This window comes from Macrobrachium rosenbergii, chromosome 22, assembly GCF_040412425.1.
Source record: "Macrobrachium rosenbergii isolate ZJJX-2024 chromosome 22, ASM4041242v1, whole genome shotgun sequence".
Classification (NCBI taxonomy): domain Eukaryota; kingdom Metazoa; phylum Arthropoda; class Malacostraca; order Decapoda; family Palaemonidae; genus Macrobrachium; species Macrobrachium rosenbergii.
Genome location: NC_089762.1, coordinates 25,438,504 through 25,466,487, shown reverse-complemented (window position 1 = coordinate 25,466,487; position 27,984 = coordinate 25,438,504). Strand labels below are relative to the sequence as shown.

The 27,984-nt window shown below is 42.0% G+C and overlaps 1 protein-coding gene across 3 annotated transcripts in view; it reads right to left on the bottom strand.

Moving 5' to 3' along the window:
- The window catches only part of LOC136850676 (NADH dehydrogenase [ubiquinone] 1 alpha subcomplex assembly factor 4), an 87,849-nt gene that overhangs the window by 45,277 nt on the left and 14,588 nt on the right, over positions 1-27,984 (bottom strand). For all 3 annotated transcript variants that reach the window (XM_067124468.1, XM_067124467.1, XM_067124469.1), the window contains exon 4: positions 8,370-8,465. In XM_067124468.1, coding sequence (XP_066980569.1) covers positions 8,370-8,465 — 96 coding nt within the window. The remainder of the gene's footprint in view (positions 1-8,369; positions 8,466-27,984) is intronic.

Genomic DNA, 27,984 nt, shown 5'->3' with positions numbered 1-27,984 from the left:
GGCCAAAAAGAGAAAGTTGGCACCCTCCCTTATCCTAAAACCTCCATGAGGGTTAACTGATGCCAAGTGGCCTATATAGAAAACATGGGAAAGACTGACCTTCGCGCCACCTATGTTGGACGCGATGCGTAATCCCCGAAGGTTATTTATAGACGATGCAAAAGAAATCGAGAGAGAAGCGCTCAGAACGCCACCAAGGACAGATGTCCTTAACCTTACCTGACCCTTACCACATGTTCATCCCCGAGACTCGAACCAGTATACTTTTGTAGTGGCATTTTAATTCCCTCCTCCATCGCCAGCGCCCTATCAAATGAGAACACCGTCATCTTGACGAAGGTAATATACCGGAATAAGGTTTCTTAGTCAGTCACAATTCCTGTTATTTCTCTGACTTTTCATTTATTTTCCATTGTGCGATCACCTTCAGTAATTTGTGTTGGAGCATTCAGTGTTAACATAATCATGCATTTAGTGTTGAGCTGAGTTATCTGGCACCATCTGTGCATTTTCCTCAGTTCCCTTTGAGCGTCTTATTATTCTTGCAAGTAACAGTCTTGCATATTTTGCAGATAGGCCTCAACCGTGGACTCTCGGCTCTATCCATGCGCAGTCCCCTCCTGCCCCCACTGCGATGTTTCCTGTTATGAAGACATCATCGGCATAGAATATTTATTCTGTGTAGGATTCATTCATTTAGCAGGCCCTTATTGTTACTTGCCCAGTAATTTGTCATTCTTCTGAGCTGTGTTTGTTATGTAAATATAATTAGTTAAGAGAACCCTTGAGTTTACATAATTTTCCCTCACATGAAGAAGGCCCTAAGCCACAGATTTTCCCTTGTTTGTCTACGAATTGTCCTAATATTGAGTCAGATGTGTAATAAATATAAGGAACTCCCCGCGTTCATCATTGCTGCCCAGAATTAAGTAAGTATCCCAGGGACATTCGTAGCAACTGATGTACCTTGCCGAGTACGCAACTGCTTTGCAATTATCAGCGAAATAGCAATTGCTAGCTGGTCTGCATAATTAGAGATGACCCTGATATCATACCCCCTCCATTTTAACCACATGAGAAGAGCCAGTTCCACAGCATAAGTATGTGTCGAAATATTTTGCTTAGTTTTATGCTAGATGTGAAAAGTGACTGCAATCAGTGTTAGGTAATTGATAGATCACATGCATGCCAAATTAGTTCATGAGAAGAGAGAGCGTATTAAAAATTCCACGAGATTTTTGTGCTATCGCATGTTAGCTGCATGTTTTAAGAATAGGAAGCTAGGGAGCAACTCAGTCGAAGCGTTAATAAAAAGGAATAGAGCCCCTATTCCTTCGCCCACATGATAAAGACAATTTGAAAGTCCCGAATTCCCAGATAGGCACACTGTAGGCGACCACCAAGGCTTTGACTCCAGCTATTTCGCATCGCTGGATTTATCCTCTCTCTCTCTCTCTTGCCAGATCGATAGGAAAAGCTAGGAAGTATTTAGGAATCTAAATTTCCGCTCTCATGACAAGAGAATAGTAAATTCCAACACAGAATCTTCAATTCCAGGCCACGTGGGCCCATCCCTAACCGTCCACCATCTTGATTGATTTGTGAGTTCCATTAGAAATTCCATTGTTATAAAAAACACATGCACAGCGCTCATACAGTTTATCCCTTTCTTTCGCTCGCTAATTTTTACCCATACGTCCGTGCACCTCACCGCATTTTTTAAAGTAATAAACCTTTTCTTCTCTAACTGAGTGGGATATTCCTCAGCGAGCCCAGAGTATTCCTGTAATTTTATTTATTAACAAATATATCAGTGAGAATTTCCTCGTTCATTCATTACTACGGGAGGCCCGAGCATGGGAAAAAGGGTAGGCAAGTAAAAAGCCAGACACGTGGTCAAGACGACGCCCACCCAATCGCCAGACCCATTCACTTGTTGGCAGATGTCACGAGACCAGAAGTAGACACTTGAGTACCATTATTAGTCACGTGTGAGCTACGGTTTGTTTTGATAACGGTGAATAACAATTTCTTTCCCTCTCCACGCACATGTTATAAGATTAAGCATTTTTGTCTTACCCTCATGCTTTAGAGATTTTAATACTCGATAGGATCAATGTACTGTTTTCATTACGCCACATTTACAATTATTTAACAGCGCAAGAAAAATTCATTACACACCATAAGTGTATAATCCCGTAGGCCTTTTTTTTTATCTAGTTCTGCAGAGTCTCTCAGCAAAATAAAATATACATAAAGGCTTACGTTAGCTTGTGCTAAATTTCCGTTCATTCTGAACAATTGAGTGTTTCAGACACATTGAAGTTTCTCTTATTCAGACATACTAATTTTTGTTCATTCTGAACAACTGAATTTTCTGACACCCTGAAATCTGTCTTATTCAGACATTTGTCTTATGCAGACCAACTAATTTTCATTCATTCTGAACAACTGAGTGTCTCAGACACCCTGAACGTTGTCTTATTCAGACATATTAAATTTTAAGACTTTTCAGACACCCTAAAGTTTGTCTTATTCAGACATGCTAATTTTTGCTCATTCTGAACAACTGAGTTTCAGACACCCTGAAATTTGTCTTATTCAGACATAATAAATTTTAACTAAGTCTCTTCAGACATCCTGAAAGTTGTCTTATTCAGACATATTAATTTTTGTTCATTCTGCACAACTGAGTGTTTCAGGCACCTTGAATTTGTCTTATTCAGACATTAATTTTCACTGAGTCTCTTCAGACATCCTGAAATTTGTCTTATTCAGACATATTTATTTTTGTTCATTCTGAACAATTGAGTGTTTCAGACAACCTGAAATTTGTCTTATTTAGACACATTAAATTTTAACTGAGTCTCTTCATACGTCCTGAAATTTGTCTTATTCAGACATATTAACTCTCGTTCATTCTGAACAATCGAGTGTTCAGACACCCTGAAATTTGTCTTATTCAAACATATTAATTTTCATTCATTCCGAACAACCGAGTCTTTCAGGCACCTGAAATCTGAGTCTTTTCATACAACTTGAGTCTATTCAGACACCCAGAATCTGTTCATTTCGAACAACATTGAGTCTCGTCAGACATATTGAACCTGTTCACTTGAACGGCCCTGAGTCTTTTCAGACACCCTGAGTCTTTCGAGACACCCTGAGTCCTTCAAGACACCCTGAGTCTTTCGAGACACCCTGAGTCTTCCGAGACATCCCAAGTCCTTTGAGACACCCTGAGTCTTTCAAGACACCTTGAGTCTTTCTAGACACCCTAAATCTTCCAGACAACCCGAGTCTTTTCAGACATACTTATTTTCTAATGGGTCACGCCCATATAAGCGTTATCTCAAAATGTCTGTGACATCCAGAGCCCAGCAAAATGAGGACTTCAAGTTCTACATGTCCACTAGAGAGGACATGGGACTATCAGAACAAGTCCTGAGGGAATGGGTCCACGAGAGAGAGAGTAGACGATCCCAAGGCGGAAACAGAGGCAGAAAGGCAGGAGAAGGAGAAAGAAGGAATAACCCAGGAGAAACAAGAAGAGGCAGAAAGACAGGAGAAGGAGAAAGAAAGAATAGCCCAGGAGAAACAAGAAGAGGCAGAAAGGCAGAAGAAGGAGAAAGAAAGAATAGCCCAGGAGAAACGGGAAGAGACAGAAAGACAGAAGAGGGAGAAAGAAAGAAAGCTCATCAGCTTGCAATGGCAGCTCACAACAGGTGCAACACATCAACACCCTCTCCTCACTCAACCCTCAGCAGTGTACGCACCCTCATAAGAAAATGGGATGAAGCAGAGCCTGAAGCCTGGCTCGACTATATTGAAAAGGTCCTGACAACCTATCAGCCCTCTACTGAAGAAATTTCTCTGATCCTGGGAAAGCACCTTGGAGGGAAGGGTGCCATTGCATTCAACGTTCTCCCCACTGAGGATCGAGAAAATCTTGACCATGTCCGCCAAGCCAGTATAAAAGCTTTTGAAATAACTCCCGACCGTTGGAGGAAAAGGTGGAGAAATATCCCCAAGGAATCAGGCCAAACCTGGTCTCAGTGGATCTTCAAAAAGACCCAGCCCTAACCAATGGCTAGAATCTCTGAAAGCCACTAATGTGGAGGATGTCCTCAAACTTTTCCAGCTCGAGGGCTTCTTATTTTATGCCCCGCCAGCTCTCGCCACTCATTTGTGAAATAAGGCGCCTAAGACAGTGGTCGAGTGCTGCCATTGGTTTGACATATGGGATACGCATCATCCCCATCTTAGTTCCCATGGACGGAAATTATATCCCTCCTCGCCTGCCTCGACCAACTCCCAGCAACCTCACAAGAATGGGCACCCCCATAAGAAACCCGTGTGTGGGTATTGTAAGAGAACAGGACACCCCACTGAACAGTGCTGCTTGAAGTCTGAAAATCAGCCAGAAGCCCCCTCTACATCCTCAAACGGGACAATACCCCAAGCCATACATGGGTCGTGGATGAAAGGTAAAGGACCTGCTCCCTCCTATGGGACAGTGCCAGGTAAAGATTATAGCCAGACTTATTGCCCTGCTTGCAAAGTCTATGGACACTCCACCCAATGGGTAAAATGCCCTTAAAATAATAAGTCAGGTACACCAGCCCTTCCCTTGGCAGTCACCGACCCAGGGTCACCTTTATGTGGCACATCCCCAAGGTAGGTGCCCTGCCAGCCAGGTCAAGGCATTTGGTGATTCTGGCGCACAAATGACCCTCATAAGGGAAGACAAAGTTCCCATTGGAGCTATCACTAACAGGCGTAAACTCGTCACGACTGAAGGTATCAAGCACTTCAAGGTGATACTTCCTACTGTCAAGTTGGGGATCATGCTTGCCCGATATATTCCTGGAGGTTATGACCTCCTCCTGGGGCAAACTCCAGTCCCCATCTAGTTACAGCAATCCACGGGTCCAAATCCCCAAATCATTCATTAGGCATGGGGCCCCAAACAATGTTCCACTGAGTGCAGTGTGCAGTGGCTCCTCCATCAAGATCGATTCCCAATCCCATTCCGGTGCCCAGGCCCACCCCAGTGCCAGTGCCAGGGCCCCAAAAAGATCCCCCTCCAGGAGATCCCACTCTTGATTCACAATCTCTAACAGTGTCACCTTGGCAGCCAAGCTCTGTCCGTCCCGAACAACAAGCAAAGTCCAAATCAAATTAGTGCCTGACCCTGCCTTAGTGCCAGAGCACGCATCTCCATTCCAGAGATCCCAGTCAGGGCCCCCTCTCTTCTCGTGATTTGGCTCTGCTATAAGTGCTGGTAAGGGAGACGGATCCTTTCGACCACAGCAGAAGCTCACCCAAAGGTGTGGCCTTGCAATTGGTGTCTGAGCTGGTCACTCCTACCTGCAAGCCTCTTACGCCACCGCTCCTGCTCTGTCTCAGTCCGCCGCAGACACAACAGTGAGTAAATTCTAATTGGCGATAAGCTCAAGGAACGCGACAGATCGTACAGATCGTCAGAGCTTGCAAGGAAGGCCTCTGTGTCAGTTGTCAAAGAAGCCAACACAGTTGGCACTCAAATACCCTTCCGACCAAGACAAACCAGCAAGAGAGGTCTGTGGAGGAAATACCATGGGCGTGGATAATTCCAACTAGCTTAAAGAGAACTGGCCATGCCAAACTGGACAGTGCCATCCCTTTATGGGCACTCTATCCAGAAGAGGATGTCAGGTCCTTCACCTATCTATTTTTTATAACTCTATCCCTTATTCTTTTCCTTTAACATTTCCCTTCCTTACTTTTGATTATTACTCACATTTGTTTTATGCCTTACCAAGGCCCCCATTTTACTTTAATCCCCTCTACTTCAACCAACAGGGAGGGTTTTCACCAAGTAACCTCTAGTGAAGGTGGTCTTAAGCTTCCTTTTTCCCTGTCTTATGCATTCAGTGATGTCTCTGTCAATTTTTCAGACTGCCAGGGGCTATGGACAAAAAACAGCCTGCCCTGATCTGACCTCACGCGAGCAGAGAGACCTTCCTAGAAACAAGCACGCATCTGTGCTGTGCCATTCGGAGCAACTCTATCCTTTGTCCTTTCCTAAATTTTACTCAGTGAATCGACAATAAGTGTCTTCAAGAACTCCGCAGTTGCACTGAGCAAGCATAACGCTAAGTCTGGAATTGACAAGAATCTCTTCCACTGTACTTAATTTTTCCATTGTTTCCTTCAGCCACCATTTATAAGGGAACATGGTATAATCATATTTCTTTATGAAGTCTAGTATATGAATAATGATCATTGCCTTGAATTATATGCTATTCCTGTGCAGTAAGTAGGAATTAGGGAAAGTCAAGTGTAAGTAAATTTCAGGCAAACCTTGGATCCTGATCACCCTTGTTTTGGAAGAGAAATATCCGTTAGAATACAAACATTCGTCACGTTGTACTTTTTTTTAAATGAAAATTGACCGTGTCAGACGTTCATGCTATCACAACACATTCTTTCTTTGTTGGGACTAGGTGGGAAGTGAAGGGGTTTAAAAATCTTTGTTACAGAAGTAATCTATTATTCTATGTAGTTCCAACTGGTGACCTAATCCAATTAAGTAATTGTCTATCTTTTTGGGGTAACTTTCAGCTTCAACTGTTTATGTGTGTCCAATTCATTAAGAAACTCATCAGCCAATGTAATTATATTTTATGTGTGTGTGTTGTTATACAGTAATGTATCTTACACTTATGCATAAATATGATGCAACTTTTCACTGAACCTAACTAATGGGCATGCGATTTTTCACAGACACACGAAATTCGAGAAACCCTGCAGAAGTGTGTTTAATTTTTTACAAGATTTACAAGTTTTCATGCTTTTATTGTAAAATCTGTTGAAAATGCATTGCACTTTTTTAAAAGATGATTTCATGCTTCTATGTAAAATCCTGCAGAAAATGCTTGTTTTAATTGCAAAATCTCTATGAAAATGCATTTCATGCTTTCATTTAAAATATGAAAAGTTTTCATGCTTTCATGTGTACAATCTGTAAAATTATTTTTATTTTTGTACAAATAAATATGCTGCAAAGGTATTTCAGCACATTCATTAAATATTTACAAGATGTGATACCCATTTGCAAAGTTACTGCACTTTTCAAAGATTTGCAGAAAATGCTTGTTTAATGTTTGAAGTACATTTATAAGTTTTCACTTTTAACTGTAAATTCGATATGGAAAATTTATATTTATATTTCTGTACATAAATATCATACAAGTATTATGTCCATTTTGACATGACCTTGAGATGAGGTTGTTCAGTCGCTCATTTGATAAAATGAATTCTTTAATGTAATATCAGAGATGTAACTAAGAGTTGTATAAGTGTCATTCTTTGAAAATTACTCTGTTCACCTCGGAGAAAAGTGCTGGTGCAATCTGTATGTGCATGTAATTACAGCACGTTCAGTTGGTGTACTTTTACAAGATGTGATACCCTGCATTTTTCAAAGATGATACCCCTGTAGAAAGTGTGTATAATTTTTAAGTTTTCGTGTTTTTAGGTGTAAAATCAGAATGGAAAATTTGTATTTATATATTTGCGCATAAATACGATACAAAAGCAGTACAGTTACTTTATTACAGTATCTCTCTCTCTCTCTCTCTCATTCGTAGTTAACGCTCAAACATACGTTTACAACTTATTATTCTCTGTACGTCATTACCTGTACAGTATATAATTTTAAATTGATTGAATTTTACCTGTACTGTACTACCTTCTACGAACATTATGTACATGTTTTCGATGTTTTATGGAATTGTACTTTTGTTGACTGTGACGTTTTGCCTAGTGACGCAAAGAAAATGGTTTTTACTCTAAGTGACAAAGAAAACGGCATCCCATGAATTAGGGGTAACATTAGTATACATACGCACCTACTGTAAATGCGCTATTATGAAACTGTGCAGTACTCAATTTTTATGTCAACCATTTACTGTATTCCTTTTTTAAGGGTAATAAGCTAAATTTTAAATAAAATTACACTAACTTTAGTTCATTTAAAAGTTAGCTTAATACTTTGGGAGCATGATTAGGGTCATATTTAGTACTTAAACTCTGGAAATAAACATTTATTAGCATTTTTAAAGACCATGCCAAACTTATGAAAATTCACCTTGCACGAGGGGCTCGGAACCTAACCTCAGCGTAATTTCGAGGTATGACTGTATATAATATATATATATATATATATATATATATATATATATATATATATATATATATATATATATATTCAGTTTATAGTTGTACATCAATGGTCAAAGAATCTGATTTAAGTCTTTGGCACAAACTTAAAGAACTCGAATACTGTACAGTATATAAAAACAAGTCTTTGCATAAACTCTTACTGCAGGCACATGAAATCCATACTCAGGGTCCTCCATAGTTTTTCTGTCTATAGGCAAGGGACGATTAGGTGTTTCTGAAGATATTTTTATCTCAGGCTGGAAAGAAAAAAAAAAGATTTTAAGTAATAATATATTTAAAAGAATTTAGGTAAACAAATATTTAAACTTATTATATAGAACAAATGATAGTACAGCTGCATACAGCAATATAATACTGTGAAACAATTTTCTTTCTTTAAATAATGTCTGTATGACCTCTCAATTTGATTTTTTTGTTAACAATAAAAAATCAGTTTTTACTAACAAAATTACTATTTTCACTATTATAGTATTATCACCATCGTTAATACTATTATTATTATGAGCCAGTTTAACAAGAACAATGCGTGTGACACAAAGGGCCACTCTGAAGTTCTGTTACGCATGTTTTTTTTCCCCAGTTTCCCTTTTCATACCTCTTTTCAGTTTAAGCCCGGGTCTTCCACTTTAATGGTGCCCATAGAAGTCCAGCTGACACTACCAAATACTTTTCTGCCTTCTATGAATTGTAATGAAAATACTGTATATGTAAAATCTCCTTTAGTTAACCATAACAGATGTGCTGCTAAATACCTGGGGTTATACACAGTATAAGATTAGCTGTGGGTATTGTAATATGAATGCTGGGCAAATTGGATTACCGTTAACTCTTAAGAAATAATGCAGAAAAATATGATGGCAATGTCATACAATATAAATAACAATTTGAGCATTTTAGAATATTTTTATTTAACAAATTAAAACTTGACAGAGTATTATGGAAGACCATATGAAAAGGACATAACTGGAGAGCTTTTATATTGTTAAATATATGACTGCTTATCCTTACAGACTGAAAGATAAGAGTGGATAATATTTCTGTTCCTCCCATAAAAAGTAAAATGCATATACTGTATGGATTACAATAATTCTATTAATACCAATAATATAAAAAGCCTGCCCGACAGGAAAAGAAGTATCTATAAGAAAAATGCTTGATTTTAATATATTCAGACAAGATACAAATGAAACATTTGTAAATAAAGGCACACTAATTAATTTTGGGATTAAATTTTTAAAATTAATTTGTATTTTTCATAGGTATACAAACCATAACCTTTTATGTATGAGTATTGCTCAGTGTATGTGGGAATATGCTTTAGAGGCTTGGTAATCAGGGACTAATCAGGAAGGGGTGAGGTGGGATTATGATAAAAAGCTCTGGTTTGTATACTTAAGAAAAATACAAATTACTTTCAGAAACATGTTATTTGTTCCAACAAAAATACATCACTTTTTACACAGGAAACACTCCTCAGGTGGGAGGTTGTCTCTCAACTGACTGGTCAGTTGAATCTCCACCTGGAAATGTCATGTCTACAATAATTATAGTGAGCAGGGCAGCGATAACTCCTGTATCCTCCTATTTGGTCTTGCATACTCGTACAGACGACAGAACAACAGGGCCTTGGGCCTGAGTGAAATGTATCTGAGATCTTGCCCGAAATGGAAAATCTTGGAGAACGAAGTGTGACTCTGCATGAGAGGGCAATAAGTTGGAAGACAGCTAAATCTGGGTAATACAACTGATGCATTCAGATTACAGCTCTGTTAACAGGTGACTGCCCCCTCCCCCACTTTATTTGGTCTATTAACAGGTGACTGCCCCCTCCCCGACTTTATTTAAAAGGAGACCAGAGAGTCATATCTTATAAGCCAAAGCTCTAAAACTGGGTGATTTACCATGTAGCACCTGTGCCTGCTCCCAGTCCTGAATATACTCAACCCAAGCAGCTGACTTGCATAGAGAGGAGGGGAGAAGGAAGAGAAGCCAGGCAGTCTTAAGCCCACTGAGTATCTTAGTCAAGGTGCTTTAATGTACAAAAGGAGCATGGGCAACTAAACCTGTTGAGCAACAACCACAGGTTCTGATGAGAAGGTGTCTAAGGACCTGTGGATGACATACCTCAGGTGGTCTGGTGTTTCCATACTTCTGCCCTCATTACCTGTTACCAAAAAGTTACTCCAAAATGCCAGGGACAGTTCCATAGCCCCAAACTTTTTGAACTCTAACCCAAACTGTACAAATGTCTACTACACCCAAGGAGTTGTAAGCTCATTTGATTACAGCATGAAGCCAGAAAGAAAAAGTGTTTCTAGACACCTTCTTCTTGAGCTTGCCAGCAAAAAGGCACTGCCATTCTGCACAAAGCTCCTGAACATGGATAATTCTATTGCAGCAAAGAGGTCCAAGCCTTTAAATCTGAAGACCTGGCTTAAGGAAGAGTGACAGCCTTTCACCATAGCAGCCTTTAAATCTGAAGACCTGGCTTAAGGAAGAGTGACAGCCTTTCACCATAGCAACTAAGAGGAGTCTATCTCAACAAGGTAGGCAAGGAGTTCACCATCCACTGTATAGAAGCTTTGATCAGAAAGAGACCCGTCGTATGATGCCAATCACTGATGCTAGCCCAATACCCTAGTCCACATTAGCTGCAGCTCATCAGAGGCATGCTGAATCTACTGCCAAGTCCTGCAAAAAAAAAAGCCTCCTCTCTTGCAGGGTGGGGATGATGGCTGAATAACTCCAAGCCTGCTGTCCAAGGGATTGGAATGCTTGATGATATCTCTGTAAGTGTGGCTGACAAAGGAGGTGGATCCTATGGGAATCTCTCCGAGTGTCTTTACCAAAAAGAGCCATAAAATTGGGAAATCACTTAGTGAGGGCCAACAAGGAGCTACCAGGGTTATTCTGAGGCATGATGTGATCAATACTCATTTGATCACGTGGCAGAGCTGAAAGGAAGCAAGGTGTAATGTCCAGATTGTCCAAGGGGTGTTGTAAGGCATCTTCCAGCACTACCAAGGGATCTGGCATGGGAGAATGAACACCAACACACATTAATCATCAGTATTCTTCTTAAGGTTGGAGCTCTCACTTACTACCTGGTTCTGGTGGTTGAACTGATCTGCCACTACATTCTTCCTGCCCAGTATGAACCTGGCTGATAACTCAATGGCATGACAAACCATCCACTCATGTATCTCCCCTGCCAACTAACAAAGGGGAAGATGCCATCTTCCTTGCTTCTTGACACATGCCAAAGGTGAAGGGATAACATCTTCCCTGCTTCTTGACACATGCCACTATGGCTGTGTTGTCTCTCATCAACACTACTGAGTGACCCATCATATGCTATTGCAATGCCTGCAGGACTAGTAGCAATGCTGCTTACATATACTGTACTAAACATTGACATGCAGATGAGGTTCATCCTCTGTCTACACATCCTCTGTCTACACACTTGACACAAACATGCTGCTCAGGTGTGCACCCCATCCCTCCTTCAGGAGTCCGTACAATTAGCATCTCAGGAGGTGAAGGGTTCAAAGGAACAAAGGGGTTCCTGCTATCCAGCCACCAGGCAAGACCCTCTGATCTCCTCACTCAAGGGAACAAGCTGAGAGGGAGGATCATTTGGTGCTGAACACTATTGCTTCAGCTGCCACTGACACAAACACAGAGGAAGTCAGCTGCTTGGGATAAGCTTCTCCAAGGATGACAAGTGGTTGAGAATTACCTGCCAAAGTTAAACTGATTATTCCTGTTGAGAAGAACTATGATGCAACCTCCCTGAACTTGTTGACACAACCTTAAGAAGGAAAGTCCCTAGCTGCTGCTTTGTCTATAGGTACACACAAGTACTTTGCCTGCTGCTTGAGTATGAGATTCAACTTCTCCCAGTTTATCAAGATCCTCAGATCATGGCAAATAGCAAGTAGGCAGTTTCTGTTCTGGAGCCATTGGGCCTCTGACTCCGTGGCTCCAGACTCTGTTGCCAAGAAAGCAATACCTTCCTGACAGTCTTTCCAAGGGGAGAGTGTTTGTCAGTCTGCAGACCATTTAGTGGAAAGTTTACATATTCAAATGATAATTTTTTATATTGTGGCCGCTGTTCGTCCTCAAAGGATTTACTCTCATGGGTCCATTCAGGCTCCATGATAGAACAATTAATACAAAAGAATTCTCCTTTAGTTGGTCTAGGCCCAGTATAAGTGCTGTTCACACTTGATGGTGTATAGGACTCAAAGATAAGAGGGACTCTTTTCTCATAACTACAGCAAATACCTAGGTTCAATCCTATGTCAGCCTGCGAGAAGTGCCTATGACACGCATTCAAAGGCCACCATCGTTGACGCCATGTAACTGGACAGACTGAGTCGCCATTACAGTACTTTCTTTGGTCTTGTAACGACACGAAGCATAATTCGTCCGTCTTACCAGTGCTCCATAATCACTTTGATTATTATGGAGGTGACACACAAAGCAGCAAGTTAAGTACATGGTCTCAAGTGCCAGTGAAAGTTTAGTTTAGAAACTTTTTAGCTAGTAATTTATTTCATGTACAGTCGTAATCCGACTTCTCTCATGAATACAAAAATTAGCTGTGATGATTGTTAGCCAACAAACAAGGCTCAAGTTATGCTGAAGTAATAATTTTATAAAATGCTGTTCTTGAAGGTCATTAATATGCCCCTTTTTTATCTTAGTAGTTATCTCAGGCTACTTAACAGGCTAGGCTACTGCAATTTTGAATTAATAGCCTAGTAGTTGATCATTCATGTAAGCTACTTGAGCCGCAACTGGCCGTTAACTGTGTTTAACGTCCAAACCTTGGGTTTAGTTAAACCATTTGTTTGGCTGTAGTAACTGACCGCTGAACCTACTGGATTTTGTAAAAATGTTCCCCAATTACTATTAATATCAGGAGAATTTCTATTAGATTTTATGATGTTTTTCCTTCAAGGACCTAGTCTCATAAATATTGTTCCGCCAATGACATAGGGACTTCCAAGAGTGGAACAATCCTTCTACAGGCCACCACTGAAGATCTTTTATTTCCTGTGTGATGGGGAATACGGAGGAATCTGAAAGAATCTTCTTGTTCCAACTGACCTTCAGAAAGAACTGCAAAGGCCTCGCATGCAGTATCCCCAAAGGAACGAGCATCTCTATGGAGGAGAGAGTCCGCAGCAGGCTCATCCAGTCATTGGCTGAGCAGGTCTGAAGACTCATAAAATGACGGACTTCTTTGGGTGCATGATAGTATTCTCTGCTCTAATGGAAAAACCCGAAAAACGTGAGAGTCTATCTCATCCCCAGACAGACTATTGTCTGAGAAGGGACTCGTTGGGACTTTTCTTGCCCAACTCCTGGGCTAACTGAAGGGTTCTGAGAGGGCCCTCCGTGCACTTCTTCTGGGATGATGAACATAGGGCCATTCATCCAGATATAGGCAAACTTTCACACCAATTAGCCCCAGTGAAGACTTGAGGGGCTGTTGACAACCTGAAGCATAGAGCCTGAAATTGGAAAACTTTGTCCTGAGAGTGAATCACAGGAATCTCCTGGAATCCCGGTGTACTGGGGGTATGAAAGTAAACGTCTCTCATGTCTATCGAGACCATCCAATCTTCTTGGGAAATTGCAGCAAGAAATGAGCTGTTCGTCTGCATCCTGAACTTCATGGTTTGGACGAAGACGTTCAGACTGCTTACATTCAGGACCGGCCTCCAAACCCTGGAGGTTTTGGGGACTACAAAGAGGCGATTGCAACCCCCCCCCCCCCCCGATGACAAGTCTTCTGCCTCTTCTATAGCTCTCTTGTGGAGAAGAGCTGTGACTTGAAGGGAATCGCATATCCTTCCTTGAGAACCTGTAGTACCCATGGTTCTATTGATCTGGCCTCTCGCTGTCTCCAGAAGTGTGGGAGTCTGGCGGCCACAGGTAGACAGAGGACTGAAGTCTCACTTGCTAGAGACTGGTCTAGAAAAGGACTTCTTCCTGACAGGGCAAACTGATCTGGGACTTGTGTGTGGGTGCAAGGAAGCTCTTCCTCTGTTACCTCGAAAGAGCCGTGGCTGGAGAGGAGAGAGAGGCTGAGGATTAAGTGAAACAGCCGGTGTTCAGTTAGACTCCATCGTTCACTTGGACAACTGTGCAAGCAAGTCTTGAGTAGCCTTTTGGAATTCCATAACCACCCGCTCTAATGTCATTCAAGGAAAAAAGGCTGGTTTGTACAGATGAGCGAAGAAGAGCAGATCTCTGGGATGGTGTCACTCCTTTAGTGGTGAAAGAAAACCACACGTCTCTTCTTCAGTACATGACGAAAAAAGAACAGCTAACTCCTGTGCCCCATCTTGAATCACCTTGTCCGCACACGACAGGACTCTGAGCCAGTCAGCATGTACAAATATAGCAGAAACTCCTATGGAAGGAGCTTCCCTGGTTTTATAGAATACATACCTCCTCGTGGAAAACTGAGAACAAAATACAGCTTTGCCTAACTCCCTCTTCTCAGACAGCCAAGAGTCAATCCCCGACAATGCTTTCTTGGACGAAATAGAGAGGGCCATCTACAGGAGTCTAGTGGTACTCGAGGATTGACATAACAAGAACGCTGATCCTGGGGAAGAAGGGGCTGTGGTGGAGAAATATGTCAGGAAGCACAACAGAAAATACTTCAATAATGAGGCGTAAGCTGATGAAGGCTCTCATTCAGGTTCCTCCTCTGCTGAAGATACAGCGGAAAGTGCCAAATCTTGCTGTGGTTCTTCTGGTTTCAAAGACAAGGGTTCTTCAACAGTTCCTGGATGTTGTCCAAACATTGGTGAATGGGAAGCAAAGAAGAGTCTTGGGGTGCTGATGTACTTGCAGACTTTGCGTGATCAGCGACAGGTGAGGAAGATATGACCTTGGGGGACCTGTGACACAGAAAGCGCCGAAACAGGTTGACCTGTAGCAATAGGGACGTCTGAACCTGGAGTCTCAGACTCGTATCCCAATGCTGGAGAGCTGGGAGCCAACGGGATGTCTGGGGCTACAGCGCGAACTCAACCTGCAGCAAGCTTATGAGCCACTGGGAGCTCGGATCCAATGGGAGAGGGAGATCCCAAAGCGTGCTTATGAGCCAATTGGCACTTGGGAGCCTAAGGGCGCTTACGAACCAATGGGAGCTCGGTGTCCAAAGGAAGCTCTCTGTCGTCCCAATAGCTGCAAGAGGGCTCTTGATCCTTATGGCGCTTGCGGGGTGCCGCTGTACGTATGTCCGCAACATGCCTCTTCAAAGGCCTGGAAGACTCCTGAAAACGTCAACTGTGTCCTTTGGGTTTGGAATCCGAACCACTGGAAGATAAGGTGTGATCCAATTGGACACCTTTCGAGCATTTGGTTGCCGAAAACTGGGAAATAGCAACAGGTTCGGGTGAGGAAGTAACTACCCGTGGGCAAATCCCACCGACCTCCCTTGGACTTACGATTTGCCTCCTCCCAGGTGCAGAGGAGTCTGACAGTGACTGAATTTAGGAGGTCTGTAAGACTCCTTTCCAGTGGCTGTCTGTCGATACCTGGGACCAGCAACAGGCTCGAGTGAGGAAGTAACTACTCGTGGGCACACCTCACCAACCTTGGACTTACGGTTTGCCTCCTCCCAGGTGCAGGGGAGTTTGGCAGGGACCTCCGTCTAGGAGCATCGGTGGGACGAGTAGCCACCCCCTACACAACACTAACCCGGGTGCAGGCACTAGCACTGGCACCGACAGTTGCACTATGATCCTATCTGAGAAACAGTACTTACTATAACGTTGAATTTCTTATCCATCATAGCTTCGAGACTGGCAATGGCACTGGGTTCAGAGGGAAGGGAGCCAAGTAATGGAATTGTAGGGAGAGGAAGAGAAGTAGGAATCGGGGAATGAGAAGTCAAAGGTGTAGAAAAGGCCGGTTTAGGGGTAGAGGACACAGAAGCTCTAGCAGCCACTTTCCTAAGCCTAGCTTTCTCTAATTTATCCAAATGATTGGTCAGCACTTTCCATTTACTCACGGCCCAATCCTTACATTCCTTGCAAGTCAAGTTGGGACAACATACCTGTCTACGGCACATTTAAATGAAGCTAACCTAGTATTACAGCATTTGCTGCAATACCGGTTACTGGTCACACTCATTCTGACATAATAGTCAAAAAAATTGCTAAGCTAAGCTAAGCTATGAAAATATAGATCGGAGGCAACCAAATGAAAAAATACTTCACCAAATCCTGGCACAACCTAGTGTTTCCAGATGGCAATTATAATGTATGATGGGCCCGCTATAGCTTGCATCTGTGACAGATCCAGTCCTTAGATTGCAACTGCAAAATGTAAACAAAATTTGGCTATTGTATGCAAGAAAAAAAGAGGAGCGATCGGTCTCATCAAAGGAATCAAAAAGTTGGGGAGATACTCTGGCCTTGAACTTGGAAGGGCTTTCTGGCAAAACAGGTCACCCTGACTCCTCCATCTGTACGAGTAATAATAAATACAGATGCCTCCTTGACAGGTTGGGGAGGTCATTGGGAGGATTGTCAGGTAGCAGGGAGGTGGTCAGCTGCTCAGGAAATGTCATATCAACTTCCTGGAGATCATGGCTGTCTATTTGTCTCTCACAAAACTGAAACCTCCAAAAGAGACATACAATTTGTTGTTCCTAGACAGCATGACTGCAATGTCCTGTATTAGGAGGTTGGAATCACATTCACCTCCTCTCAGTACAGTAATGCTATCCATCCTTTGGCTGGATAAGCAAGGAAGTGGCACTTGTATGCAATTCACCTCATAGGATCACTCAATGTAATAGTAGACTCTCTATTACGGGAAATGACAGCCTCAACACAGTGGATGTTAGACAATCACTCTTTTCAAATGATTCCCAACATGCTTCCACAACCAGAAGTGGACCCGTCTGCCACATACAAGAACCAGCAACTTCCAGAACATGTCTCTCCAAAATTGGACAATCAAGCAATAGCAAGAGATGCACTCCATTGCCCCAGATTTCGAAGGTTTTGAACAAGCTTCTAATCTTCAAAAGGAACTGCTTACTTAACCCTTTAACGCCGAAGCCCTATTTTCAAAAACGTCTCCCGTATGCCGGCAGCCTCCGAGAGGTAGCGCCGAAGCGGAAAAACAGTTTTTTTCAAAAAATCACAGCACGTTTAGTTTTTAAGATTAACAGTTCATTTTTGGCTCCTTTTTTTCTCATTGCCTGAAGTTTAGTATGCAATCATCAGAAATGAAAAAAAAATATCATTGTCATATATAAATATTGGAATATATGACAGCGAAAAAAAAAAACTTGTATATAATTGTATACAAATCGCGCTGTAAGCAAAACGGTTAAAGCTAATGAGTTAATTTTTTTTAGTTGTATTGTACACTAAATTGCGATGATTTTGGTATATAACAGAATGTAAAACGATTAAAGCAACACAGAGAAAATATTATCACAAAATGATGCATGAATTTGTAACGTATGGACGTAAAAAAAGTTTTTTCAAAAATTCACCAAAAATCAAAATATTGTGCTAGAGACTTTCCAATTGTTCCAAAATGAAGGAAATAGATTGAATATTACTAGACTGTAAGTTTTTTAGCTTACAATTGCATTTTTGAACCATTTCGATCGAGTTAAAGTTGACCGAAGGTTGATTTTTTCTATTTATCGTTATATATGAAAATATTAAAAAACTGTGAAGAGCTAAAGGAATGATTTATTTTTTGTTGTATTCTACATGAAATTGTGCACATTTTGATGTATAACACTTTATGTAATGAATAATATGAAACGGAGAAAAAATTAAGCTGAATCAAGAAATGACATGAAACGGCGAAGGAAAAAGTTTTTTTAAAAATTCACCAAAAATCGAAATATTAGAGACTTTCCGTTTGTTGCAGAATGAAGGTAAATGATTGATTGTTACTACAATGTAAAATTTTGGCCTCTACGGTTGCGTTTTTCGATCATTTTCGAGTCAAGTTGACAGAATGTTAAAATTTTGTCAGTTATTGTGATTTAAATGAAAATATTAAAAAACTGTGAAGAGCTAAAGGAATGATTTATTTTTTGTTGTTTCTATATGAAATTGCACATTTTGATGTATAACACTTTATGTAACGAATAATATGAAACGGGAAAAAATTACGGGAAGTTGACTCAAGAAATGCACGGATTTTCAGCGGAGTTTTGAGCGAAGGAAGAAGTTTTTCAAAATTCACCAAAATCGAAATATTGTGCTAGAGACTTTCCGTTTGTTGCAGAATGAAGGTAAATGATTGATTGTTACTACAATGTAAGAATTTTGGCCTCACGGTTGCGTTTTTCGATCATTTCGGTCGAGTCAAAGTTGACCGAATGTTAAAATTTTGTCAGTTATCGTGATTTAAATGAAAACATTAAAAAACTGTGAAGAGCTAAAGGAATGATTTATTTTTTGTTGTATTCTATATGAAATTGGGCACATTTTGATGTATAACACTTTATGTAACGAACAATATAAAACAGCGAAAAAATTACGGGAAGTTGACTCAAGAAATGCACGGATTTTCAGCGGATTCCGCGCGCGCGGAGTGAAGGAAAAAGTTTTTTTCAAAAATTCACCAAAAATCGAAATATTGTGCTAGAGACTTTCCGTTTGTTGCAGAATGAAGCTAAATGAATGATTGTTACTAGAATGTAAGAATTTTGGCCTACGGTTGCGTTTTTCGATCATTTCGGTCGAGTCAAAGTTGACAGAATGTTAGAATTTTGTCAGTTACTGTGATTTCAATGAAACTATTAAAAAACTGTGAAGAGCTAAAGGAATGATTAATTTTTTGTTGTATTCTACATGAAATTGCGCACATTTTGATGTATAACACTTTATGTAACGAATAATATGAAACGGAGAAAAAATTACGGCAAGGTGACTCAAGAAATGCACGGATTTTCAGCAGATTCCGCGCGTGAGGAGCGAAGGAAAAAGTTTTTTTCAAAAATTCACCAAAAATCGAAATAATGTGCTAGAGACTTTCCGTTTGTTGCAGAATGAAGGTAAATGATTGATTGTTACTAGAATGTAAGAATTTTATCCTACGGTTGCGTTTTTCGATCATTTCAGTTGAGTCAAATTTGACCGAATGTTAAAATTTTGTCAGTTATCGTGATTTCACTGAAAATATTAAAAAACTGTGAAGAGCTAAATGAATTATTCATTTTTTGTTGTATTCTATATGAAATTGCGCACATTTTGATGTATAACACTTTATGTAACGAATAATATGAAACGGCGAAAAAATTACGGCAAGGTGACTCAAGAAATGCACGGATTTTCAGCGGATTCCGCGCGCGAGGAGTGAAGGAAAAAGTTTTTTTCAAAAATTCACCAAAAATCGAAATAATGTGCTAGAGACTTTCCGTTTGTTGCAGAATGAAGGTGAATGATTGATTGTTACTAGAATGTAAGAATTTTATCCTACGGTTGCGTTTTTCGATCATTTCGGTCGAGTCAAAGTTGACCAAATGTTAAAATTTTGTCAGTTATCGTGATTTCAGTGAAAATATTAAAAAACTGTGAAGAGCTAAATGAATGAGTTATTTTTTGTTGTATTCTACATGAAATTGCGCACATTTTCATGTATAACACTTTATGTAACGAATAATATGAAATGGCGAAAAAATTACGGCAAGGTGACTCAAGAAATGACATGATTTTCAGCAGAGTCGGCAGCTTGCGGAGCTGAAGGAAAAGTTTTTTCAAAATTCACCAAAAATCGAAATATTGTGCTAGAGACTTTCCGTTTGTTGCAAATGAAGGTAAAGGATTGAATATCACCAGAATGTTAGATTTTTGCTTACCCAAAAGAGACCCAAGTAAAAAAAAAAAAAAAAAAATATATATATATATATATATATATATATATATATATATATATATATATATATATATATATATATATATATATATATATATATACACACACACATACACTACATATATATAGACATTCATACATACACACATATAAATTATATTGATTTTTATTTTGTTACGAAAACATAAATAAAAGAAATGGTTGTGAAAAACTTTGTTTTTGCATAAAACAAAATAATATACAAAACACCAATGAATACAGATATATAAAAACTTGTAATAAATATAAAACTAAAAATAAATTCAATGCAGAATACTCACTCGTAAATATAAAATAAAAATAAATTCAATGCAGAATACTCACTCGTAAATATAAAACTAAAAATAAATTCAATGCAGAATACTCACTTGTAATCCTGACTCTTCGTTCTGTTCTTGTTTTCTCCCTCCTCCATTGAAGAGTCTTGCATTCTTTTCCTCCCGACATGACGAGGCACAAGTGGAGGAGGGAGATGCTCGCCCTTACTGCTGGTGGGCCGCACTTCGGCGGCTCGCTGCGCCCTCCGGTGTCGCTCGGGCAGGCGCACTCCAGTATATAACCGCATTGTGGTATTTGCGGTTACACTCCTCAAACCTGCAAAGTGCTACCTTGCAGGTGCGACACACGTACCGGCTGTCTCTCCTTTTGCCATTCATAAGGCACACCTGGCACCGTTTCTGTTTGCCCCCTTCTATTAGCTCCAGTGTGTGATCTCCTGGCTGCAGCCGACACACAGGGTCGGCTACCCGATGGGACACTGGAATTCGAGGGGCGGCGGCATCTTCAAAGGCGGCGGCATCATCAAGGTTGGCGGCAGCAGGGGCGGCGTCGGCAGGATCAGGAATTCTGAGGTCGGGGTACCTAGCGACATCTGCCCTTTCCTCTCGGGGCAGAGCTGCAGCTCGGGGCAGGGGGGCGGCATTGGAAGGACACTCCTCTGGATCAAAGTTTATGAGGGCATTCCCAGCCACCTCAAGAAACTGGATGTGGGTCAACCTCCGAGCGTCTGAATTATACCCACAGTAAATGATGTAGGCATTCTGGAGGGCCAACTGAAGGAGGTATTTGAGGAGCTTCTGTGTCCACCTCCTGGTTCTCCTGGCAAAGGGATAATACTGGATGAGTTGATCAAAGAGATCAACTCCTCCCATGTGCCTGTTGTAGTGCCCAATGACAGTCGGGCCCTGCCGACGTGTCTTCTTCCGCTGAATGATCTCTTCTTGGATGGGCTCATGACTCGTCGTAATCATGGGCACGAGTCGGACCCCCTTCCAACAGATGACGAAGACATCTCCCTTCCGCCGCCACTCTGTCTCTCCTCTTGCAAGATGTTGCGGGTGGCTAGCAAACCTCTTGAGGACATTCGGGGCCCCACGCACCAACTGAAGGGTGCCACTGACGTGCACACCTGCTTCATACAGTTCCTGGGCCAGGGATACCGAGTTATAATAATTATCAATAAACAGGTGGTATCCCTGGTTACGAAAACGATTCACAAGACCGAAGACAGTGTCACGCAGCGTGGAGAAGACCCCAGAATACACCAAGAAGTCCACGACGTATCCAGTGTTGGCTTCCGTAATAAAAAATAACTTTCCACCATATTTCTTTGGCTTCTTCGGGTTGTACACTTTTATACTTAGACGCCCTTTGTATGGCATCATACCCTCATCCAAAGAAAGGTTCTTGGAAGGAACCACAAGAGTCTGGCACCGTTCACGAATGAACTCCAACACTGGGCGGACTAAGATGAGGCGGTCGGGGTTATTCGGGTATAGCCCCCGGTTGAAGGCGTTGAAATACCTGTCCAACGCCAGGAAACTATCACGGGACATAATGCCAGCCACATTGGGCGTATTTAAAAAAATTCCACCTCCAATATTGCCTGACGCGGCAGCAGGCATCATTCCAAAAATATGTGGAGCCCCAAAAATGCGCCATGTCCGTGAGGTTGCAGCCCGCCAGCGATGCGACAACGTCGTATGCAGTTCCTCACGGCAGTACCGGCGTAATCTGCCGTCTCCGCAACCAGGAATTCCAGCAATTCCCGCGTCAGGAAAGCTGAATGAACCCCAGTGCCGTGAGAGGCACAGGGATGGTCAGTCCAGGTACTGCCGTGAATGGGTGCATGTTAGGTGGGGTGGGGTCCTCCAACCACCCCTCATCACTTTCGGACGAACGGCCTTCACCCGAGCTGCTGCGACGTTGCGACCTTCTACGGGTTTGCGCTCGCGCACGTGCACGGGCATGTCTTCGCACTCCCACACTCCCAGCTGGGCCATCTCCTTCACTTTCGCCATCACTTTCGGTATCGTCCCCATCAGCCACAATCGGGGCATCCTCCTCCTCCTCCAACTCACTCTCTCCCTCATACGCACTGAAACCACTAAACTCCAGTTCACTTTCCTCCTGTGGATCACGTACGGACACTGGGGGCAAATACTCATCATTGCTGACATCAGGCGTGATGTCCTCATCGCTAGATGACCAGCTACCACCGAAATCAGGACTTCCCACCTGCTCTCAATCGAGCTCCGACAAGTATTCGTCTATGTCCTTTTGTTGGAGGCCTCCCAAATGTTTTCGGATCCCCTCAGGACACCCGATGCTTCCTAGGGGTCGTAAAGGAACGGGATGTGGTCGCCATAGGTCACACGTGGGCGAACAACATGCCGCTGAGAAGCTGGGTCACTTTGGTTGCTGGGTCCTTCTCCAGCATCCCAGTCTAAAACTCGCCTCACATGCTCACTTCCTGACGCCTTTGTGACATCTCTGCAAACGTCCTGTTGCAGCACGAATACGCTAACTCTCGCCAAAGTTCTGCAAAACACGTCTGCGTCAAAATATCGCTCCGCAAGGTGCTGCTCTGATGCTGTTTGGTGCGAGAAGGGGGACGGCGCATGCGGCGTCTGGGTGACGCTCAGAAACAAAACAACAGCTGGATCCGTGAACTCCCAGCATCCGCCAAGGCGCGTGATCTGAAACCTTCCGCAAACTAGGTCTATAATTATTTTTCTGCGAATATTTAAAAAAAGCATTTTCAGTCGACGTTTGCTACGTCCACTCGGCATTCAACAGACAATTTTAGTCGACGTTTGCTACGTCCAACAGGCGTTTTTGGGTTAATAGCCCCAAATTGGGCATACAGGCACTGGTTCCTAGCATTTCAACAGGCGAAGAACTCAATTCCATTACCATTTGTTGTTCTAACCCAGACAGTAGGAGGGAAAGTTGTCTACGCATCCTCCTTTCTGAGCCGAGACTTTCATGTGTGGATTTTTTAAATCTTGAATACCGTGAAAATTACTCACCCAACATCGCTAAGTACCTAGCGCAGAAACTACGGACATCATCTATCCGACAATGCCAGTCCATATGGAAAATATGGTTAGATTATATCCATGCTGAGAGCCCAGTTGAGATCTCTGTTGAAACACTTAAATTTCTTATAGACATTTTTGAAGATAAATGCCTTGCTGTTACAACAATCATGGCATACAAGGCAGCAATAACAGAACTGTTGCTTTATGGACCTGGTATTGACTCTAGTATAGAAATCATTACTTCCCTTCCCCAGTCTTTTGCACTACAAAGACCTGCTCCTGCAAGGCTTCTAATTACTTGGTCCCTGAATAAGGTGCTTAGACTTTACTCAGTGAACCCAGTACAACTACAACTCATGTGCTGCAAAAAGCGATTTTCTTGACTGCTTTAGCATCAGGAGCCCGTATTAGCGAGCTGGGCTCTCTTAGACAGGGACGATACATCACAAAAACAGCTGACCATCAATTATTATTGCTCCTGGCCAAGAATGATTGCCTTTAAAAAGGAAATTTCCTATTTTGATAGGGAAACTCAATTTAGCAGACAAAGCATTATGCCCAGTTCAAGCACTTAAGGTTTACCTAGAGGTCATGGCAAACATCCCAGAGGGTCCATTTTTCCTACACCCTAGCAAAAACAAACCACTCTCTCTACAAGGGCTGAGAATAATTTTAGTGCCCCTCATTTAAAAGGCAGACCCACACTCCTTTCCTAAGTCACATGACATTTGTAAAGTAAGTACGTCACTGGCTTTCTTCAGAAATGTCTCTTTTGAAGAAGTCTCTGAATGTACAAGGTGGTCATCAGAGGTAGCATTCTTAAAACATTATTGCCATGAGCTTGAATAAATGTGACTACACTGTGTATCAGTAGGTGGCATGTTCAGTTCTGACCCCACAGGCGCTACAGCAGAAAACCCGGGCTCTTCTTGATGGGTGGGTACACTGACTATCACTGAGAGAAGTGCAACAATATTGCAACCAAACCCAGCATGTTTAGTTAAGTCACTGTAGAACTACATCCTAAAAGCATAAGTCATGTTTAATTTTGTGTTCTTTGTTACCAAAACCTAAAGGGTATTTGGAATAAAAAAAAAAATGGGGCTTGAAACTTGTGGCTAGGCCTTGAACCAGAAATATTTTCTCTGGGGTGTTGAGACTGAAGTTTGAGCTGAAGCCATTCTGTCACCTGTCAATTTCTTTGATAAGCTCCTTTGAGGATGAACAGCAGCCACAATATCAAAAAAGCAGGTTTTGACATAGGAAAAACCACCCACTCTCCCTGATTAAAAGGCATGGGATTGGGTGAATAGTTATCCTGCATAGACCAAAGAGAGTAATGGCGACTCGGTCTGTCCAGTTACATGTCGTCAAAGGTGGCGGCCGATGTATGTGTCATAGTTATTTCTTCTTCTCGCAGGTTGACATAGGATTAAACCTAGGTAATCGCTGTAGTTAAGAGAAAAGAGACCCTCTTATCTTTGAGTCCAATACTCCATCAAGTGTCAACGGCATTTATGCTGGGCCTAGACCGACTAAAAGAGAATTCTTTTATATTAAATGGCCTATCATGGAGCCTGAACAGACCCATGAGAGTTGAGGACAAACAGTAACCACCAAAAATGGTATTTTCATAATAAATTTAAGTTTCATATACTGTATACTTACCAAGTAATTACACAGTTTTCTACTTGTGCAGCAGTTAAAAATCTGAAGTTCACGGTGGCAATTCATTTGTTTTTTGTGTAGGTAACTACCCCACCCTCTATTGGGGAATAGTAAGTACAACAACACAGAGAAAATCACTTCTTTTGTGCTTAATGTCCATCAGAGGGGAGGAGGGAGGGCTCTGATCTGTAATTAATTGGTAAGTATATATGAAACTTAATTTTATTATGAAAATACCATTTTCATATATGTAATTTACCAAGTACTGTAATTACACAGCTGAATCCCACATTGATAAGGAGTGGGATAATTGGACATATTTTGTTCCAAAAACAGTCAGATATGAGGATGAATTTGCAACATAAAATCTGTCAATACTGATAAAATGCTTGTTGTATCCTTACCTGGCAAGACAGCTACAGCAGGAGATTACTGCCTTTTGGTCGGTGCTCATCTTGACCTGTAGTGACTTAGCAGTACAGCTGAGATAAGTCCCTATTTTAAAGAGGGGACTTTGGAGTGGAGGAGTCTTCCAAACACCTAAAAGTGTCAAAGAAAAAATTTGCCCTTGCCCTGGGCGCAGTACCAATTAAAATTGTTACCTACACCGACAACCATAAAAATTACAAACCATCATACCACTACCACAGACTGGTGGATACTCCGGGTACATGTACCACCCCCAGGCTTCCCAAAAGAAAATTCAACACCCAAAATTCAAGGCAAAGAAGTTACGGATAGGAAGGGGTACTTCCTGTGCTTCTTCCCCCAGTATCATGCCAGCCACCAATAACGGACCCAAGGTACTGCAATTCTCACGTGTCGTTTCTATTTCTTTTAAACAGTGTGAAGCAAAATTGGAGTTGCATTTCCAGTATGTCGACTGGAGGATAGCCGAGAGTGGCATATTATGTCTAAATGTATTCGACGTGGGCACATGGCAACAGCCCTAATCTTGTGCACTCTCATCTTAATAGAAGGCAGAGCTTCCTCTTGTATTTGAGTGTGCCTCTAAAATAAGACTTCTAAGAAGAAATGACAACACATTCTTAGATAAGGGTTTAGACGGGTTCTTCACGGAACACCAGAGGTTACTGACAAGGCCTCTGATCTTCTTCGTCCTGTCTATGTAATACCTCAGAGCCCTTACTGGACACAGGACTCTTTCCTCCTCCTCCTCTGGTCCTGGAAAATCTATAAGACTTTTAATGGAGAACGAGTGTGGCCAGGGATTAGATGGAACTTGTTCTCAGCTAGAAAGCCAAGCAAAAAGGAGCAGACAGTCTCCCCTTGCGAAAACCCAATATGTTTGTCAATTGCCTGCAGTTCGCTCATTTGTTCAGCTGTGGCCAAGGCTACTAGAAAAAGTTCTCTTTGTTAAGATTTTAAGAGAAATGGAGCAGAAAGGCTCATAAACAGGGGCCCACTAACCATTTCAGCACCACATCCAAGTCTCATGAAACAGAGACATCTCGCAGCTGCTTAGTAGTCTCGAAAGACCTAATCAGATCACTCAGGTCTTGATTAGCACCTAAGTCTACTACTCTATGTTTAAAAACTGACCCCAACATTGATCTGTAGCCTCTAATAGTCGATGAAGAGAGCCCCTTGCTATTCCTTAAGAAAAGAAGGAAATCCGCTATTTAAGCTACAGTGGTTTTAGCAGATGAGACACTGTTGCTGCACCACCTGCGGAAGTTGGCCCACTTGGCGTGGTAGACTCTGCTGGTAGACTGTCGTCTACATCTGGTAATAGCTTCCGCAGCTTGTTTTGAAAATCCCTTTACTCTGACAAGTTTCCGGATAGTCTGTCTGAATCCTGTCAGAGCTAGAGCGGATAGGCCTTGGTGAAATTTCCAGGGATGGGGCTGTTTGAGAAGATGTGGACTTTGAGGCAGTAGCCTTGGAAAGTCCACAAGGAGTTTTAGAAGGTCCGGGAACCATTCTTTGAGTGGCCCAGAAGGGAGCTATCAGTGTCATTGATACGTTGCAGTGAGACTGGAACTTGTTGAGAACTGTTCTCACCAAGTTGAATGGTGGAAAAGTGTAAAGGTCCAGGCTTGACCAGTTTACTAGCATGGCATCCATCGCCCAAACCTGTGGGTCCGGAATTGGTGAACAAAAAAGAGGAAGACGGTAATTCCTCATAGTGGCGAACAGATCCACTGTTGGTTAACCCCACAACTTCCAGAGGCGGTCGCAGACTGTTGAATTCAGAGTCCATTCGGTTGAGAGGACTTGTCCTTGTCGACTTAGTTCACCTGCTAGGACATTCATCCTCCCTTGGATGAATCTAGTGATCCTGACCCGATTCTGGTCTGCCCAAACGAGCAGCTCCTTTGCTGCCTCGCACAGGGAGAACGAGTGAGTTCCACCCTGCTTCCTGATGTACGAGAGAGTTATCCGAATGAATCACCACAGTTCTGTCTGTGACTGCTTCCGCAAAGCATTTCAGGCCCAGATGAATGGCCGACAACTCTTTGATGTTGATGTGTAACTTCCTTTGCTATGGAGACCATGTGCCGGAAGCTTCTAGGGTGCCCAAAAGAGTTCCTCAACCTTGGTCTGAGGCGTTTGCATAAAAGGAGATGTCGGGGCTCAGAAGCTAAAGAGACTTTCCCTCTGACAATCTGTCTCTGGACGTACACCACTGGAGGTCCTCCTTTACCTCTGTCGTAATCAGAAGCGTCACTGTGTCTGGTTGTTCCCATCTGTTCCAGCTTGTTCTTAGGAAAAACTGAGGGGGCCTCATATGAAGTCTTCCTAGCTTCACAAATTGTTTGATGGATGACAGGGGTTCCCAGCAAACTCATCCACTGATTCACAGAGCAAACTGGAA